General features: G+C 35.2%; 3 protein-coding genes and 1 long non-coding RNA gene across 4 annotated transcripts; all 4 read left to right on the forward strand.

Moving 5' to 3' along the window:
* Positions 1-988: 988 nt before the first annotated feature.
* Positions 989-2,688, forward strand: LOC140822262 (MYB-like transcription factor EOBII). Its single transcript, XM_073183009.1, has 3 exons — positions 989-1,210; positions 1,468-1,597; positions 2,285-2,688. Exons 1-3 carry the CDS (start codon positions 1,075-1,077, stop codon positions 2,598-2,600), a joined length of 582 nt encoding a protein of 193 aa, XP_073039110.1. The 5' UTR covers positions 989-1,074; the 3' UTR covers positions 2,601-2,688.
* A 2,536-nt stretch (positions 2,689-5,224) lies between these two features.
* LOC140822058 (large ribosomal subunit protein bL12c-like) lies at positions 5,225-6,076 on the forward strand. The gene has a single exon (XM_073182782.1). It carries the CDS (start codon positions 5,301-5,303, stop codon positions 5,868-5,870), a length of 570 nt encoding a protein of 189 aa, XP_073038883.1. The 5' UTR covers positions 5,225-5,300; the 3' UTR covers positions 5,871-6,076.
* Positions 6,077-8,427: 2,351 nt separating this feature from the next.
* LOC140822263 (uncharacterized) lies at positions 8,428-10,754 on the forward strand. The gene is made up of 3 exons (XR_012115917.1): positions 8,428-8,636; positions 8,728-8,836; positions 8,905-10,754. It is a non-coding gene; the product is annotated as an uncharacterized lncRNA (long non-coding RNA).
* Positions 10,755-14,674: 3,920 nt separating this feature from the next.
* LOC140822115 (RNA exonuclease 4-like) lies at positions 14,675-17,620 on the forward strand. Its single transcript, XM_073182854.1, has 7 exons — positions 14,675-15,208; positions 15,353-15,504; positions 15,582-15,712; positions 15,782-15,993; positions 16,071-16,277; positions 16,995-17,075; positions 17,156-17,620. The coding sequence occupies exons 1-7, from the start codon at positions 15,174-15,176 to the stop codon at positions 17,391-17,393; spliced, it is 1,056 nt and encodes a 351-aa protein (XP_073038955.1). The 5' UTR covers positions 14,675-15,173; the 3' UTR covers positions 17,394-17,620.
* The last annotated feature ends 22 nt before the right edge of the window (positions 17,621-17,642 follow it).

Genomic DNA, 17,642 nt, shown 5'->3' on the forward strand with positions numbered 1-17,642 from the left:
ACGATATTCACTATTTTGTGAATATGTATATAATTGAATCACGATGTATTATACTTCTCATCATGTATATGCACACATCTTATTGTCATGTTTATTTTAGACAGAGCAATCGATCAAATTCTTTCAGATAAGGACAGGTAATAAATGAAGGTTATCCTGTAGAACAATTTTTTGTACATATTAATGAGGAGGAAAATAAATTTTTTGGTTCACTAATTTTTCTATTCAGAATTTTAGTCCATTAAATTTTCAAAGTTTAACTCTGGTGTATATACTAACTTGGTTTATTATTATTTTTTGCTTTTCAAGCTTATTTTCACCTGAGTGTTGACGCGCGTGACATCGAAAAATGTTAACTCGACATAAAAAATTGCAGATTTGCCTAATGTCAACGTCAACCGTTGGACCAAATTAAAATAGCGGAAAACCAAAATCAAAATTTGAAAATTTAATAAATCAAAACCTAAAATTATATTACACAAGTTAGCAAACCAAAAAAAATATTCACACTGTTCGAACTGTTGATATTAACAATTAATGTTAAATTAAGTGAGAATGGGTTTTTTGCAGAGTGACTCTCATGTGAGACCGTCTCACGGATCTTGATCTGTGAGACGGATCAACCCTACCCATATTCACAATAAAAAGTAATACCCTTAGCATAAAAAATAATATTTTTTCATGAATGACCCGAATAAGAGATCTGTCTCACAAATACAACCTGTTAAACCGTCTCGTACAAATTTTTGCCTTTTACATTTTCTTTTTCGAACAATCACGTCAGTAGACTTTATCCAAAAAAATTGCAAACCTATTGAATATATATACAAGCAATGTGTATAGTTATGGAGATGTTTACAATCCGCGTGGAAAAGGAAACAAAGTTAGGTTAAAAGCTCTTAATTTTTTTTTGTGATGCCAATTAAAAGAAACTTTAAATTGGTCTAACTAGACAAGTTCTATAAATTGAGCACCTCCTCCATTGCATTTCTTGAATTATACAAAATTATTATATCTTCGTAATTTAAATATTTCTCTTTCTATATAAACATACATTTATAAATATATGCAGAGATGGATAAAAAGCCATGCATTTATCAAGAAACTGAGGTGAGGAAAGGGCCATGGACCATGGAAGAAGATCTAATTCTCATCAACTACATTGCCAATCATGGCGAAGGTGTATGGAATTCTCTTGCTCGATCTGCAGGTATTCGATATCTTTCGTTTCGTGTTCGTCTACGTTTTATTTCCGACTTTCTAGATGACCTCGTAGACGATACCTCATCCATCACGAGTTTGATTCAGCTCGCAGATTGAGTTTAGATAAAAATATGGGAGGAGAAAGAAGAAGTGTAAACCCTAATTAACATACAGTCTTTCATAATGTTATATGTATGTAAGGAAAGCCCTAACATATATATGTTTGAAGGTGACTGATGATTTGCTCGTGAGTCTTTCTTTTAGGGCTTCAACGTACCGGGAAAAGTTGCCGGCTACGTTGGCTTAACTACCTTCGGCCGGATGTTAGAAGGGGAAATATAACAACCGAGGAGCAACTCTTGATCATGGATCTGCATGCAAAGTGGGGTAATAGGTATTTTCATCAAATAATTAATTTCTCATTTATCATAATTATTATCTTCAACTAATTAAAGTTTTTGGTATGAGTTCTTGAGCTCGATATACATACTTTTTCGACTGATATTTTATAATTTGGAGATAAAATCCAATGGGAAAAAAATGATGATGAAAAATGGTGGTTTTTCCTCATCCAAGAATAGATAGCTAGGTTTCATTGTACGTACCCCAATTAATTAAATTGATGTTTTTGGACGAGGATGAACCACTCTAGCTTGTTTCTCTCATCGTGGGTTTTGAGGTGTAGGTGTATAAATAATTTAGAAATCTAATTGTTTTACTCCTTAATTCACCTCCAAATATATAAAAATCATAGAAGTATTACGTTGATTAGAAATGAAAGGAAGCGAAGAAGAAATCGAAAAGGTAAGGCGTGAAGGAAGTAATACGTTGTGAAGGAAGACGATCAAATTTCCAAATATAGGAGAACCCATTTGAAATAGGGCACATGTTAACACTTGCTATCATTTAAAATAGAACCTCACTACATTATTATGTTGAAATAGACGTCCACCTTATTGTTTTTGGCTCTTCCAATGGTCCCATTAATTTCAACTACGTGCATAAAAAAAATATTATCAAATAAAAATATTATTCATCTTGATTTTGTATGTCATATAAATTTATATATTTTCTTGATCAGATGGTCGAAGATCGCAAAACATTTGCCTGGAAGAACAGATAACGAGATAAAGAACTACTGGAGAACTCGGATCCAGAAGCACGTCAAGCAAGCCGAGACTTTTACCAGCCAAATTTCGGAACACAGCAACGATCAAGCGAGCACAAGCTGCGATCTCTCCGGCATCTATCCGACGCATCACGCAGTTGAATCTTACTCCCCACTTTCATTTAGTGGGAGTGTGGAGAATTTTCAAGGGTCATTCTCTCATGAAACAAATGACAACATTTGGAGCATGGAGGATTTTTGGTCCATGCAGTTGCTTAATGGAGATTAAAATAAATATAATTTATTATCATCAATCAATAAACCAGCCCAGCTTATTATTTACTCTTGATTTTAATTATTATTATTATTATTATTATGCTCGAATCAAGTATTGACATGTGTAATATATAAATTACATATGATGCTAAATAACTCTTATATATATACTCTTATTATATATAATAGCTAATATATATATATATATATATATATATATATATATATATATATATATATATATATATATATATATATATATATATATATATATATATATATATATACTAGCTAAATGAATCATAGGTTCGATTTCCTAAATTTCGTTTTTAATACACAACGTACATTTAGTCATTGGACCTATATGTTTCGTCTGGATTTGGATCATTTACTGTGTTGAAAAAGCTGCATTTGGCGAAGATAATCACGTGATCATCTTTTGGCCATCATACTATATGAGATAAATTTAAAAAAACTTCAGATTAAACGAGATGATCATACGATCATCTCGTGGAAAAAATGCACAACACTTGATACTGTGTTTTCAACACAGTAGAGGGTCCAAATCCCTTTCGTATTTTCTCATTGTGTATAAAAATTATGCAGTCGAATATTCAAAAAATTTAAATTAACAAGCATGACCCTAAGATATTTCGATGGCGATATGACGAAGTAAATCTCATCTCAAACTTGAACATCATTTATGTTAATTAAAGGAGAAACTTTTGTTGATTCCAAAAATTAGGTAAATAAAAGGTTTAATATTTGGAAATTAGTTAACTTACTAAAAGCTTCAACTTTCTAATTAGTTGTACGGAGCGTACTAATTATATGTCAATATTATCCATCTATCAAATCAAATGTTTGGCCCAAAATTAAATATAAGCTAATTAGTTAATTAGGTTAATTAACATATATGTAGGACATGTATAAATACAAGTCGCGTTCAAATAATGACTGTTTATCGTAATCTAATGATCATTTAGTTGATTAAACATATAGACAATTTCATAGTAAATTAAGGTACTTTTTCCATGAAAAAGAGTTCGATTGTTAATTGGATATTCATATGATAGAGATTTCTCCTCAAGTGTCATTAGCCGACTACATTAGTCGTGTCATAATCATCTTTATATTTGGGCTTTTCAGTGTTTCAAATTTTAATCTTTCTTTTTATAATTTGTTGAAGTGCAATAATTGTTCATGCAAGTTTGGTGGCGCAATCGAAATATGATACTTGAGCTGTTATACGATTTAAAATATTAAGTTGCATTGTTACCACCAGCTATAGCTTTTGGTAAAGCGGCAAGAGTTCGATCCTATAATTGACATTAGAGTAAATATCATCAGTTTGATTACTATTGATTGCAAAGAGTACAGTTATTGGAAGAGAGATTACTGGCGTGCAATAATTATTCCTACTTAACAGCGCAATCGAAACGTGAAGCTTGAGTTATTGTACGCTTTAAAATATTTGATTTGCATCATTACCAATAGCTACAACATTTTGTAAACCGACTATCACTCGGTCCTACAATTTGTATCAAAATCATGATTATGGGTTCGAAGCTTATTGATTACAAGGAATGTAATTGTTGGTAGGGAGATTGTCGTAGGGCAATAATTGTCCTTGTTGGTAAAGCGATCACAAAGTGATGTGGCGTTTGAATTTCTGTACGATTTATAACATTTGAGTTGTATATTTACCACCAACTAGCTAGTTTTAGTAAAACGTTATTAATGCAATGATATGCTTGTACATGTATTTACCATTTATATCTTAAAGCAAGTAATGTTTTTTCAGAAAAAATTGGAAATAATTTTATTTTAAAATATTGGGTCTATAAAGAAATTGTCCAAATTCATTTTCGTAGATACAATATGTGTTGTAAGATGTGATAAGATTGAATTTGGTTGGGGCCAGGTACATGCGGGGAAACAAATACCGAACTTAACTCTAGGAGAACAGGCAAGCGGAAAGTTGGCACACCTATTTCAGTCAAATTTCGATAATTGCTTTATTTATTACACTATAAATCTGTTTCAATTTCGACATTTGCCTAACTCTAACTAATTTCATTTTCAGAAACATGATTTCCAATGGTCCCATGCATCCCCATTCATTATTTAACTAAATGTCAATCCATGTTACTTCCTTTTGTCGTGATATATATATATATATATATATATATATATATATATATATATATATATATATTTCACCAGCTGTCAGCTCTTATTCTTTGGTGGGCATTGCTTCCATGAGAGGATGGATGACCAAGATCTTGCCAAACATACAATTTCAAAAAAAAAAGTGGGTCCTACATATGCATGGACAAATCTTGACCATCTATCCTATCATGGGGGCAATGCCCGCATAGGTAGGATGAAATAAACCGTTTCAAATCAAATTCTCTCTCAGCTGTCAGCTCTTATATATATATTTCGCCAGCTGTAGCTCTTAGTCAACATAAAATGGGCCTTTGACCTTTATTACTGCAAAGGGCCACAAATATTGGTCTTACGCAGGGACTGAACATAATGGATATATCATTAATCGGGCTTAAAGAAATGGGCCATTTAGCCAGCCCATGGGCATTAAAGTCCAATCTAAAATTAAACCGACAAAAATTGGCTTCAGTTCTATCATTCTGCACACTCTTATCCTATCTCCTCCCCTGACGCTTCCACTCTATTATCTTCCAAGCAAGCTATGGCTTCATCTCTTTCATCCGTTAACCTACACTACCCCTCTTATGCTACTCCCTCCACCGTCTCTACGGCGCACCCCTCCATCATCTTCCCCAAGAAAATGTGCGAGTCCACAGTCAAAATCGCCACGAAACTGCACAGCCGCCGCGCCACGGTTCTCCGTCCCATTGCCGCAGTTGACGCTCCCGAAAAAGTGGTCGAGCTCGGAGACCAGATCTCAAACCTAACCCTTGCCGATGCTCAGAAGCTCGTGGAGTACCTCCAGGACAAGCTCGGAGTGTCCGCGGCGTCATTTGGCCCAGCTGCCGCCGTCGCGGCTGCCCCGGCGGCTGAAGAAGCTCCGGTGGTGGAGGAGAAGACGGAGTTCGACGTCATGATCGAGGATGTGCCTAGCAACTCTAGAATCGCGACGATTAAGGTGGTTAGGTCTCTGACTAACCTGGCTTTGAAGGAGGCGAAGGAATTGATCGAAGGATTGCCAAAGAAATTCAAGGAAGGAGTGTCGAAAGAAGAGGCCGAGGAAGCTAAGAAGCAGCTGGAAGAGGCTGGGGCTAAAATAGCCATCGTTTGATGATATCATATCCCTGGTAAGAAGAATCGATTAATTTTATTTTTTGTGGATGGTAAAGAAATCTGTAGCTGAATTAATGTGATGTAGTAAACCTAAAAATTTTCAGTTCCATTGTGATCATACATTGGTGCTTGGGTTTATTGGTGGATAAACTCCATGGATTGTTGAATTTGGTAGATCAAAATGGTAATCTTTTGGTTGAAATATTTTCGGTCCATTATGAAATAGCTATTAGCGATCGACGGATTTGTTGACTTGTCCATTATCGACGAAATAGAAATAGATGTACAGAATAAAGATATGCTTTTATATATTATATTAGATATAAATGTATATCGAGTACGGGTCATATTTTTAAAGTAAATTCAAATAATTTGATATGAAGGTATAATTCTATATTTTAAACATTCTCAACCAACCATCACGCATCTTCACTGCTGCTGCACCATATCTATCATTTTTTTTGGCTTCAATAATCATTGATTTTGAATTGATATAAACATTTTTGTTAAAAAATTATAAAAATGAAAATTAAATTTTCGGATTTTAATAAGTTTTAAATATTTTTTTACATAAATTTTTAAATTTATACGTACGTACAGATACTAAAATTAACCGTTTTTACTTTGAATCTCCCCCAAGCTTCTCACCTTTCGCTTTCATTTCCTAACATTTCTTGAAATATATTTTGATCTATTAATTAATTATTAGTTAATTCCTACAAACAAAATTATAAAGGGAGTGAATCCCACTGCCAATCGCGCAATGTTGACCATAAGTTTAAAACGGGTGCTTGCTTACTCAATCTGCCCACCATCCAGACCCATTGCCGTCACCACATTCCGCCCCGTTGCCTCCGCAAGGCTTGATGCCCTAGCCGGCGTTGTCCCACCCAGCCTCATCCGAAACGAGCCTGTTTTCGTCGCCCGTCATCCACCCACTTTTGGTACTGATCAGTCTCCATTTCCCTCAACCTTAATGAATGCATGGATGCCAACATGGTGCCTCCATATGATAAGGTACTTGACTTGTGATTTTTTCCCTCGGGCGATTCGTTTTTTTTTTCGATTTTAACCAAAGTTTGAACATTTTATAGGCAAATTTCCTAAATATACACTACAAAAAAAAAACACCATTAGCGACGGTCAAAACCGTCGCTAAATGGTAAGACGACGGTTTTAACGACGGTTCGACGAATCGTGACTATAGGCTGCGTCGCTTTTTAAAGGCCACGGTTTTTCATCTCGCGTCGCTATATAGCGACGGTTTAGTTGATGAAGACCGTCGCTTATATTAGCGACAGTTTATAAAAACCGTCGTTATATTAGCGACGACTAATATTATAAATACCGTCGCTAAATAAAGAGACGGTTTTTTAAAGAACACCGTCGCTATAATAAGCGACGGTGTTTATAATATCCGTCGCTATATTAATCGGCGGTTTTTTAAAAAAACCGCCGCTTAAAAGCGACGGTTTGTAACCCTAAAATCATAAAAAAAACTACAACACAAAATTTATTAAAATTATGTAGTAAATTTTCGGTGAAAAAAAAATTCAAACCTTATTTGCACGAAGATATGTAGCTGGAACATCACACCGACTATCAAATCTACAAAATAATTACAAAAAAATGTTAGTACAAAATAAAAAAAATCGAAACATCGAAATAATTGAGAGAGTTTAACTACTACCAGAGACAAAGTAAGAATCGCTTATGAAAATGTTCGGTGAACCTAGGTTTATATAGAATAATAGCGACGGTTCTTAGTGCAACTGTAACGACCCATTACAGGTCCAGTGGACCGCCCATACGGCCCACTGCCCCGATCGACCCAAGGCTATCCCGATCTTGGGGTCTCTCTATGGGGCCTTGTCCCTCACGGGCTTTCCATAGGCGTCGTACGGGTTACTCATAGGATCTCCCCCTCCCTACCAAGGGGTTTCTTTCGCCTCCCCAGGAATCGATCCCATGACCTATAGGATAAGTACATAGAGTCTTGAAACCTGGTACATAGAATCAAAATGTCGTCGCCGATCTAGATCGACGACGGATATTACAGCACCGTCGCTGCTGTAGCGACGGTATATTTAGAACCGTCGCCGATCTATAAGCGACGGTATTAAGATATCTGTCGCTATAATGGCCACGGTTAGTCTTAAACGGTCGCTATAATAGCGACGGGATTTAGTAAAACAGTCGCTTAACAAATTAAGCCACGGTTTACTAAAAACCATCGCTATTATAGCGACAGTGATATTCAAACCGTCGCTATAAGGGCGACAGTTTTTATATTACCCGTCGCTATTTTTGCGACCACCTTATACACCCGTCGCCATTTTGGTTAAGTTGCAATATTAGCGACGGTTAATAAAGAACCGTCGCATATGTAGCGACGGTAAAGCTTAAACCGTTGCTTTTGGAGCGATGGTTTTTATTTGACCGTCGCTTAATTTGTGAGGCGACGGTTGCTTTATCCCCCGTCGCTATATAGCGACCGTTTAAGTTAAACCGTCGCTATAGGCTCCGTTTTTTTGTAGTGATAATATCTTTGCGCCGGAGTTGGGTCTGCAATCGAGTACGCTGTGCTGCACCTCAAGGTAATAAAATCTTACCACAGCTATAAATTTTCACAACGTTGTATATATTGAAAAAATTAATGATAATTATTTTTTCAACGGGTTCAAGAAATAGTATTATTTGGATACAGTGCCTGGGGAGGAATTAAGGGGCTCATATCTTTTGCGCTCGATGGATCTTCTAACACGTAATAAATATTAGTTTATGTGGATATATATACTTTTATTGTAATTCTATTTTTATACATAAATTAGATCGGTGGTCACGTTTTCTTGTAGTGATTTCATAGAAGACCGGGTGAAAATTTGTTTACCAACAAAGAAGAAGGTGATTGCCGAGTGTTGTAGGGAAACGCCCTTTGGAGATCAATGCGCCTTATGTGAGAAGGTACCACAAAGCATACACACATTTGAGAGTAACGATATATTAATTGATTGAACTTCACATGCATGCAGGACGCACTGAATGTTTCACTTGGAAATCTTCTGTCACGTGAGAAGGTACCACATGCGGTATTTATTTTCCTTAATCCTAAAATAATGCAGACGATCAATCGATATATATATATATAGATAACATAATTGAATATATAATTTATCTAGTACGAGCAATCATATAAATAAAAATGATGATTGATGGGTAACTGGGGCTCAAATTAATTATAAAAGTCTAAGCCCACAATTAATTATAAAAGTCCCAAGCTCACTATACACTCTCCAAAAAAATCTATAAATAAGAGAGTATTCTCATTATTCAAAGGAGGATTTTTGGATACTTAAATCTTTTAGGTCTCAATTACGATCTAGGAATTATTTCCTCTTCAGCGTCGGAGTGTCTACCCCGACGCCTCTGACGTTTTGTTTGTGACGCAAGTGATAGCCCACAAAGATTTCTCTTCACCAGCTACTTGGAGGACCCGATTACGAACCAGTAGAGTAGTTCGAATAATCATAATTTTTGACTACATCAATGATGTACAAGTAATGGGGAAGATAAAATTACACATTACTCATCCGTCTAAGTTTTATCTAATATTCTCATATTTACTAGCGTAACTAAATTGTAAAGATATCCGGCAAATACTAGTAGACGCTTGATGGGCCTATTTGTGGGCTGACTCCTAAAAATGGGCTGAATGACCTGAGGCCCAGTTAATCAACCCACTATGTACAGATGATCAAGACTTTGGGCTGTAAATATTGGGTCTCCTTTCGTTTCTTTTCTTGGACAAGTGTAGGCCGTTTTTTGTTTTTAATTAGGAGGTAAAAGGACCACAAAGTATTAGGGGCGAAATCATAATTTTTTTTTTTATAAGAATTGGTTTTTAAACAAGTTTATTGAGTTGTTTATACAATAAGAAATTTATCATGGGACTTGAGATCCACCCCCAAATTAAATACACACTTGTTTTCGTATTGTTTTTTAAAAAATAAAACCTTGTTTTTAGTACAAGCCCGCCCCATGTCAAATCATACGTCGAAGTGTAGGAAATATAAACCTTAACTGATTCTCAATTTGGTTTAGTGGTTGTAAAAGAAAATGAAATCCCACCATTGCTTCATTAGACGTGAAGATATGACATGACAAATTTATGAAACTTCTTACATTTCAGATTTGTGCACATCTCATACAGATGTAAACCACAATTCCAGTTGACAAACAAATGTGTAAGGTAAAGATAACCAAGATCAACCATAAATTAATTTTATGACACATCAATGTCATAAGGTCTGATGTTGTGAGAATTATTGACAAGTAGAGCTTCAAGTGATCGCGATTTTCGGGTTCTCGGCTTCTTTTAACAACTCCGCAGTCTCCGCTTCTCATTTTCTACATCGGAGCTAGCCGTTCCAAGCTTCTTTTCTCTCATTTCAACCACATATTCCAGGATTTCATTAGGGAATCGAACCCAAAACCATTTGAAAACAGTTGATTGGAATATCTCCAATCAAATATCAGGCAAGAAAATTCTGATAAATTGTTGTTTATTGTTAGTATGTTACCTCCCCCCATTGCATCATATGTGCCAGCAGCAAGATTGCTGTAATTAAACTCCTAAAGTGTCAGCAAGATCTGGTCCGGATTCAGCCTCAAGAATACTTGTAGCCTCTTCAAACAAATCAGCCGTTTAGTTGATCAAATAAAGTCGTACACAAGCAAGCCCCATTTGATTTAAAGCAGATTTCTTCCCTCCGATCCCGTGGCACGGAACTTTACAACGGCACTCTTCAATGAGGCGTAGGACTAGGAAAAATTCCACAAAATTTTCAATTTGACAAGGAGAAGGGAAAATAATTTTAATTGAAAGAAGTATCAAAATTTTTAAGTACTATTACCCCTTAAAATGGATTAACTATATACGTTATATTTGACATTAATGGCACCGGCACCAACTTTATATTGAATTTACAGACAATTAGCAATGGCCGGATCATTTACAGACAATTTACAGACAATCGTTAAAAGACATTAACGATTGAACAATAAGACAATCTAACAAATAACAGTGAGTTTGAGCTTTGATATCATGATACAATTACAGATTTGTATATAACTTCACCAAAAACTAGCTCAATGGAGAGGATTTTACATGTCTATATATACAACTCTAAAAAATTTAATTCAGTCGGTGTGAGACATCTAATGCTTACTATAAGTGTAATTTGAAATTCATCACTCAAATTTATTCTCACATCAACCACTTCATCAAAATAAAAAAAATTAAAAAAATCCATGAACACAAACTAAATTCAAGTTATAGATTATATTGAATGATTTGACCAACTCATAATTTACACAACGTGATCGGACGGATCCCAATTTCACATTATATTTTCAGACAATTGAAGAAAAACCAAGAAAAACATTTATATCGGAAGTGAAAAAATATCATTAAAACATGCAATAGTTTTTTTATTTTAAAAAAAAACAAGAAAAAAAAAACACACACTAAACACACAGTTTACACTCACTATCACGAGAGCATCTCCCCTCCATTAAAGAAAAAGGGTTGGCTTTCATTTCAGTTTGACTTCACCTGTGGCTCTTTTCATGGTGGGAATTCAAACGATACATAGTACAAAAGCAACGCGGTCAAACTTATGACTAACTATGATCAGATCATATGTTTAATATTAAAATGAATTTAAGTGATGGTCATCTCGGAATGTAAATGAATCGAGTCGGTTCACAAATTTTTCGAATCGAGTCAAAAATATTTGATTTGTATTCGAGCTTATCGAATTTGAGCCGAACTCGAACATGTCAGAAATTTTTTGAGCATGACTCGAGAACAAATTATTTTGTTATATAGTTCGCGAGTCATTAATATTTTATTAATAATATAACTAAATAAATTTATAGCCTTTCGAATACTTGTTTTCGAGTAATAGTTCGAATACTTCGCGAAAATGTTCGAATCTTTTGAGTCGAACTCAAGCTTTAATTCGAACCGAATTCGAGCCAAAATGTTAAAAAATTTCGAGATTCGAATTGAGCTCGAACTCGAACTCGAATAAAACTAATTCGAATTTTAAAATTTTCATCATATTCAACTCTATTCGGTTCGTTTATATCTCTCTGCTCAGCCCACCATAAAGAATATCCAAAACTCCCTATCTATTCACGTATTTTTGCACCACGAAGACACCCGGAGAATTGAGTGATCATGAAGTCAAGTCTGCAATGTATGCCTGAATATCATTTTGCAAAAATAAAAAAAAAATACCTTATTTAATTTATCATTAACATATTACACATCGATAATTCATCGTCTCATCTCACAAAAAACATGGTACTTCAGGTTTAAAAACCCGACTCAAAATATTAGGGGTGTGCGCCAAACTCATGAAGTATATACGTTGAAATAATGATATCGGCACAAATACGTAGACATCAGCTAGCCTCAACTGTTAACAGTAGCTGTCTTCCAATAAGAATTTAATACTTCTTTATAAGTAAAATTAAAATAAAAAAAATACATATCATGTTGAAAAAAACTGTCAATTTTCAGGTCCTATAATTGAAGCGCACACACGTGCAAATCCTTATCTCCTTTTGACCAGCTGAGGTTTGAAGAATCATATTCCCTCAACTTTTCAGTGTATCTTAGCTTGTTCAAACATTGGAAAAAGGGAGAGGAGAAGATGCCTTTGAAATGTTCATGCAAGACACACTCGGTGGCCCAAGTTTTTTTACTGGTCCACTCTCCCTCGGTATTTTCATTCAATTCAGACACTTCACACTTTGTTGTCTTAAGCAAAACGAGTATTATAAGAAATTATCTTATTTATTGATCTAATTATTCATGTTTTGCTGAATTAATACTATCAACATTAATATTATCCATGTGTTGAGATATGGACTTTCGGATACACGACTACAATGTTATTCCTACGAGTAGCATCTGACCATGAAAATAGGTCTACTTAACTATTTTCAAGCATGCTGCTCTGCGCACAAGAAGCTTTTGACAAGATATATATCAATGGTCCTCTTCATGAAATGTGGGAATTCAGGGTTTTTTTTTTTTCCAATCTAATTGAAAGAACAACACTTGCTATTTGCTAAGTTTGTGGAAATGTTGCATGCAGCTTCACATCCAGGAATGCCATCAAATTTCGTGTCAATGTGGTATAGCGACCTGGTCATCGCCAATTAATTGGTCAATTTGCTAAAGATATCTTCTATGCGTTAAGTTGGTCTGGATTGGTACGATGGAATGAAAAACGTAGAAAAAGAAACAAACTCGGAACTGAATAATGATGTAGATATATCATGTTCTACTTTCGTTGTCACGAGGAATGAGAAGGGAAGTGAAAACTTAGTTCTTAGTTAATTATATATAATATGATGATTGGTAGTTCAAAATAAATTTATTACTAATGGGAATTTTGTGATTATCATCATTAGTCTTCTTCTTCATCATCATAATTTTATTTGTTTACTGTATTTTTATTATTAAAAGATTTTCAAAAATAAAAATAAAAAAATTGGGAGAAAGGGAATATCTAATATCAACCAATCCCATGAATTTGGGAATATTCATTTATCTTGAAAGCGCATTCTTATTCTCTGGTCAAAAGTCTTTTGTTATACGGTTTTACGAATCTTTATCTGTGAGACGAGTCAATCTTATTGATATTCACAGTAAAAATTAATACTTTTAGCATAAAAAATAATATTTTTTCATAGATGACCCAAATAAGATATCCGACTCACAAAATACGACCCGTGAGACTGTCTGATCATACAAGTTTTTGCCTATAAATAATAGGTTTAGGGAATGAACTGAGAATACTAATTCCATTTCCAGCTCATCGTGTCATGCCAATCTAGGCCTGAAGAAAGAACAAGATAACCATATCAATGGCACTGTATTAAAAATCTGCATAAAATCTAAAAATAGCATAGATTAGACTGTGTCGACAGAATATTTGGGCTATAATTCTCAAATGCAGTAGATATTTCCTTTTAAACCTCGAACATGCAATTTGATAGACACCATTAACGCTCAAGGAATTCATTAGAGCCATGAGATGAAATATGAACAAAGAATTACAGAAGCTATGGACTAGCCACCACTTGCATGGCTTACTCTTCCGTTTTCTGCGTGAACTAAAGCAACACGTAGTAAAACTTGGTGTGGGACTTGATAGCTATTTGGTCGGCCAACGGGAGAAGGTCTCTAATAACTGTAAAATTGCCATACTCCATATGAAATGAGTGATTAAAGAATAAGAAAGATTTGGGGAAAAAAAGATGACTTGTGCATGGAATTAGAACTATGAAAGTGGACCAGAATCCTTATATTCCACAAGGATGTCTTTGTCCACAGCACATCTAAAATCATGGCCCTATTTCAGTCAAAAGATGGTCTTTCATACACCTCAACCTGGCTCTCTCCGAATTTGCTTAATTTTGATTATACAACCATAAAAAATAATTATTTTTTCAGGTGGGTTCTAGAAAAGATTACCTGCCATCAGCCAATTTAATTAGTTCATCCGAGTCTCCATTGCTTTTGCTGAAATGGCACACACATTGCTAGTGTAAAGAAAAGATCTAACTTTAATGTATTGATACTCTTCTGAAGTGCATCACTTCACATTTGCTTGAGCCTTCACCACACATCATGGAACACTTTGCTGAGCAGACTATTTATGATTGGTAACATGCAGCTGCACAAAATTGAATCGCTGCATAGATCACGTAAATGTAATGAAGAACTGAATGCATCACAAAACACAATACTTGATAACATTTTCAATATGTTAACAAGAATACATTGGCACCGCCTGTTATTCTTACTTTAAACGAAAGCAATCCACCAAGACATTAATAACTTTACATTAAACTCAATAAAAATGGCAAACGAAAAGCATTTTCATAGAAAAATCAAGGGCAAATTGCCAATATTACAATGTGGAAGAAGGAGATTATGGCATGGTGATCAGAAATATTCTAGCAACTCATAATATGGGTTCCCAAGGCATTTGGGTTGCCAGTAGGTTTTAGGTTAGCCAGTGGTGAGTGGTACAAGCCGGTGAGAGCCCAAGAAGAGGAGACCAGCATTTACACAACTAATGGTGTAATTAAGGACCTAGGAGATTCTTTCGAACCTAGGACGGCATGTATAAATACCTTTCATATGGTAACTCTCTTCCTCAAGTGCTCCAAGTTCTCAAGTTAGACACTATTTTGGTCAGACGTTGATCGGATAATCATGGAAAGCAGATATGAGACTTCTGAGAATCTAAGGTAAGTATGACACTTTGATGCAATGATAACAATGATCAGTTACCTTCAACAGGTAGTGGATTCCATGAATTTACAATAATAATTTACCTGATAGAAGGGAATACTCGTGAAAGATGCCTAAATCACTAGATATTTGCTCGTCAGGAACAAGTGTGCTGGATGCTATAGACAGTTCAACAAAATGGAGCATCTGGTTGAGCATATGAGGACTTCGTATCATTCAAATCATGAACCTGTGTGTGGAATTTGTAAAAAGCATTGTCGGTCATTTGAATCTCTCAGAGAGCATCTAATTGGTATTCTTCAAACTCTCAAATGCTATGATACGTTTCAGTTTGAATTTAAAGTCAACAGATGTGTGTATATCTTTTAGGACCATTGCCAAAGGCAGAATGTGAAAAGGTATTCAAGGAACAGGGCTGTGAACTTTGTTTAAATATCCTTGACAACCGGTATGCTATTCGGCTACATCAGCAGACATGCCAATTCACACGCCAAAATAATGTAACGATCATATATCTCTATCTCCTTTTCATACAATTATATAAAAATTAATCCTGAAAGCATTTCCAGGACTTGCTACGTAGGATGGCTAGCTTAGGCATCCAAGACGATTTAAGGACTGATAATTGCAGAGGAAAGGCGGTTGCTCTGGCATGCAAAATGGTAGGCGGCGGCAGTGATGGATCCTTGAATCTTTGCGCGAGGGTTTGCCTCATTGATGAGGATGAAAAGATAATCTTTCATACGTATGTCAGACCACAGCTTCCAGTCACAAACTACAGGTTAAAGACTTATGCCACAACTAAATACGATGTCATCAATAAATTCCAACAGTATCTGAATTATTGAATTTCTTCAGGTATGAAACAACAGGGATACGGCCAGAACATCTGAGGGATGCAATGCCTCTCAAACAAGTTCAGCGAAAAATTCAGGATTATCTATGCAATGGTGAACCAATATGGCAGATCCGCTTTAGAGGTGGAAAATCCAGAATCCTTGTAGGCCATGGTCTAGATCATGATCTCAAATGCCTGGAAGTGGAGTATCCAACTTTATTGATCAGGCAAGCACTTTCAGCTGAGCCAGCACACTGTTAAAGGCTTTTATGTCATCATATGTCATACTCAGTATTTTTTGGATTTCACAAGATTTCACCATTAAGCTATAAACTCTTATTTCAAAGAATTTTATACGGTCTCGTGATATTCAAGCCTGCAAGGTTTAGGGTCTAAAGTAAAGGTAATAGAACAGGAGTCTTAGATGTAAAAGGCAAAAGGTAGACAAAACAAAAAGGATCTCATTGATGGCCCATGAGACAATTAAAAAAATCCAGAAACCGAAATCAATATATAATAAAAGATAAAGTCCACAAGTAAAGTAGCCAAAAGAATCAGAGCTTATTCTTAGTTTTTGAATAAAAAGTTATAGTAATGCTTGCTCAGGTGAAAACACACGAGAAAAATATCATATCATATAGATGCCTAACCTCGATGAGATCAGTTTATTGAAATTAATCATCAGAAGATTAAAGGGCTCTTTAAAATACATGATTGCAGATTATTATGAACATAGACTTGTAAAGAAAAGATTTTACTTTTCTCCAATTGTTACAACTTAGGTGTGGCGTTTAGAATAGTAAAATGATTCTCGAATTGAGGCCTTCCAAACCCCAAGGTTGAAATTTTTGTTGATCTACCTTAATGCCTATCCAATGTCTTGAAGTTGTGTGATTAACCATTGATATATGACAGTAGTTTTAGTCTTGCGACTCTTTGTACAGGGATACAGCAAAATATCCGCCACTGATGAAAACAAGCAAGCTCAGCAACTCACTGAAATATATCACGAAAGCACACCTTGGGTGAGAAGCTTTAAACATGCTTAATCAGTTGATTTGTTGCAATCCTTACTCTCCAGACAGTGAACGTTATGTACGTATAGGTACGACATTCAAACTGGTGTACAAGATCCTTATGAAGACTGTGTCGCAACAATGAGGTTGTATGTGAAAATGAGATCACAAATTCATAAAGTGGAAGACTACCCCTTAGCTTCAGACCCGCAGAATCGAAACACTTTTGCATCGTCAAGGCAGAACGAGCTTGAGAGAATGACCCCAGAAAAGATGTTGGAGATCTCAAGATCTGATTACTACTGCTGGTGCGTTGACTCCAAATAAAAAACCCAGAAAAAAAAAGGAAAGAAATCAAATCAAAAGGAGGAGGACTCTCTGAATTGGGCACCACAATATGCTTGTGTGAACCTGCTATTATATTTACAAGTTATTAATCCTTTTTACGTTATCAAATTCACAACTGTTACTGTATCAATTTTTTGCTTTACTACATAAGACATCGTTCAATGCTAAAGATGATGTATTAAATGATTATAATTTCTTGTTTAATCCAATGTTTAGTTAAAGTTCTAC

The sequence above is a fragment of the Primulina eburnea genome, unplaced genomic scaffold, assembly GCF_022965805.1.
Source record: "Primulina eburnea isolate SZY01 unplaced genomic scaffold, ASM2296580v1 ctg739_ERROPOS11973397, whole genome shotgun sequence".
Classification (NCBI taxonomy): domain Eukaryota; kingdom Viridiplantae; phylum Streptophyta; class Magnoliopsida; order Lamiales; family Gesneriaceae; genus Primulina; species Primulina eburnea.

Excerpts from the sequence above, each read along its gene's own strand:
- LOC140822262 (XM_073183009.1), top strand. The coding sequence starts at position 1,075 with ATGGATAAAAAGCCATGCATTTATCAAGAAACTGAGGTGAGGAAAGGG. Across the intron at positions 1,211-1,467 it reads TTCTCTTGCTCGATCTGCAG|GGCTTCAACGTACCGGGAAA; the intron begins GTATTCGATATC and ends TCTTTCTTTTAG. Across the intron at positions 1,598-2,284 it reads CATGCAAAGTGGGGTAATAG|ATGGTCGAAGATCGCAAAAC; the intron begins GTATTTTCATCA and ends TTTCTTGATCAG.
- LOC140822058 (XM_073182782.1), top strand. The coding sequence starts at position 5,301 with ATGGCTTCATCTCTTTCATCCGTTAACCTACACTACCCCTCTTATGCT.
- LOC140822115 (XM_073182854.1), top strand. The coding sequence starts at position 15,174 with ATGGAAAGCAGATATGAGACTTCTGAGAATCTAAG. Across the intron at positions 15,209-15,352 it reads GAGACTTCTGAGAATCTAAG|GAACAAGTGTGCTGGATGCT; the intron begins GTAAGTATGACA and ends TTTGCTCGTCAG. Across the intron at positions 16,278-16,994 it reads TATCCAACTTTATTGATCAG|GGATACAGCAAAATATCCGC; the intron begins GCAAGCACTTTC and ends CTCTTTGTACAG.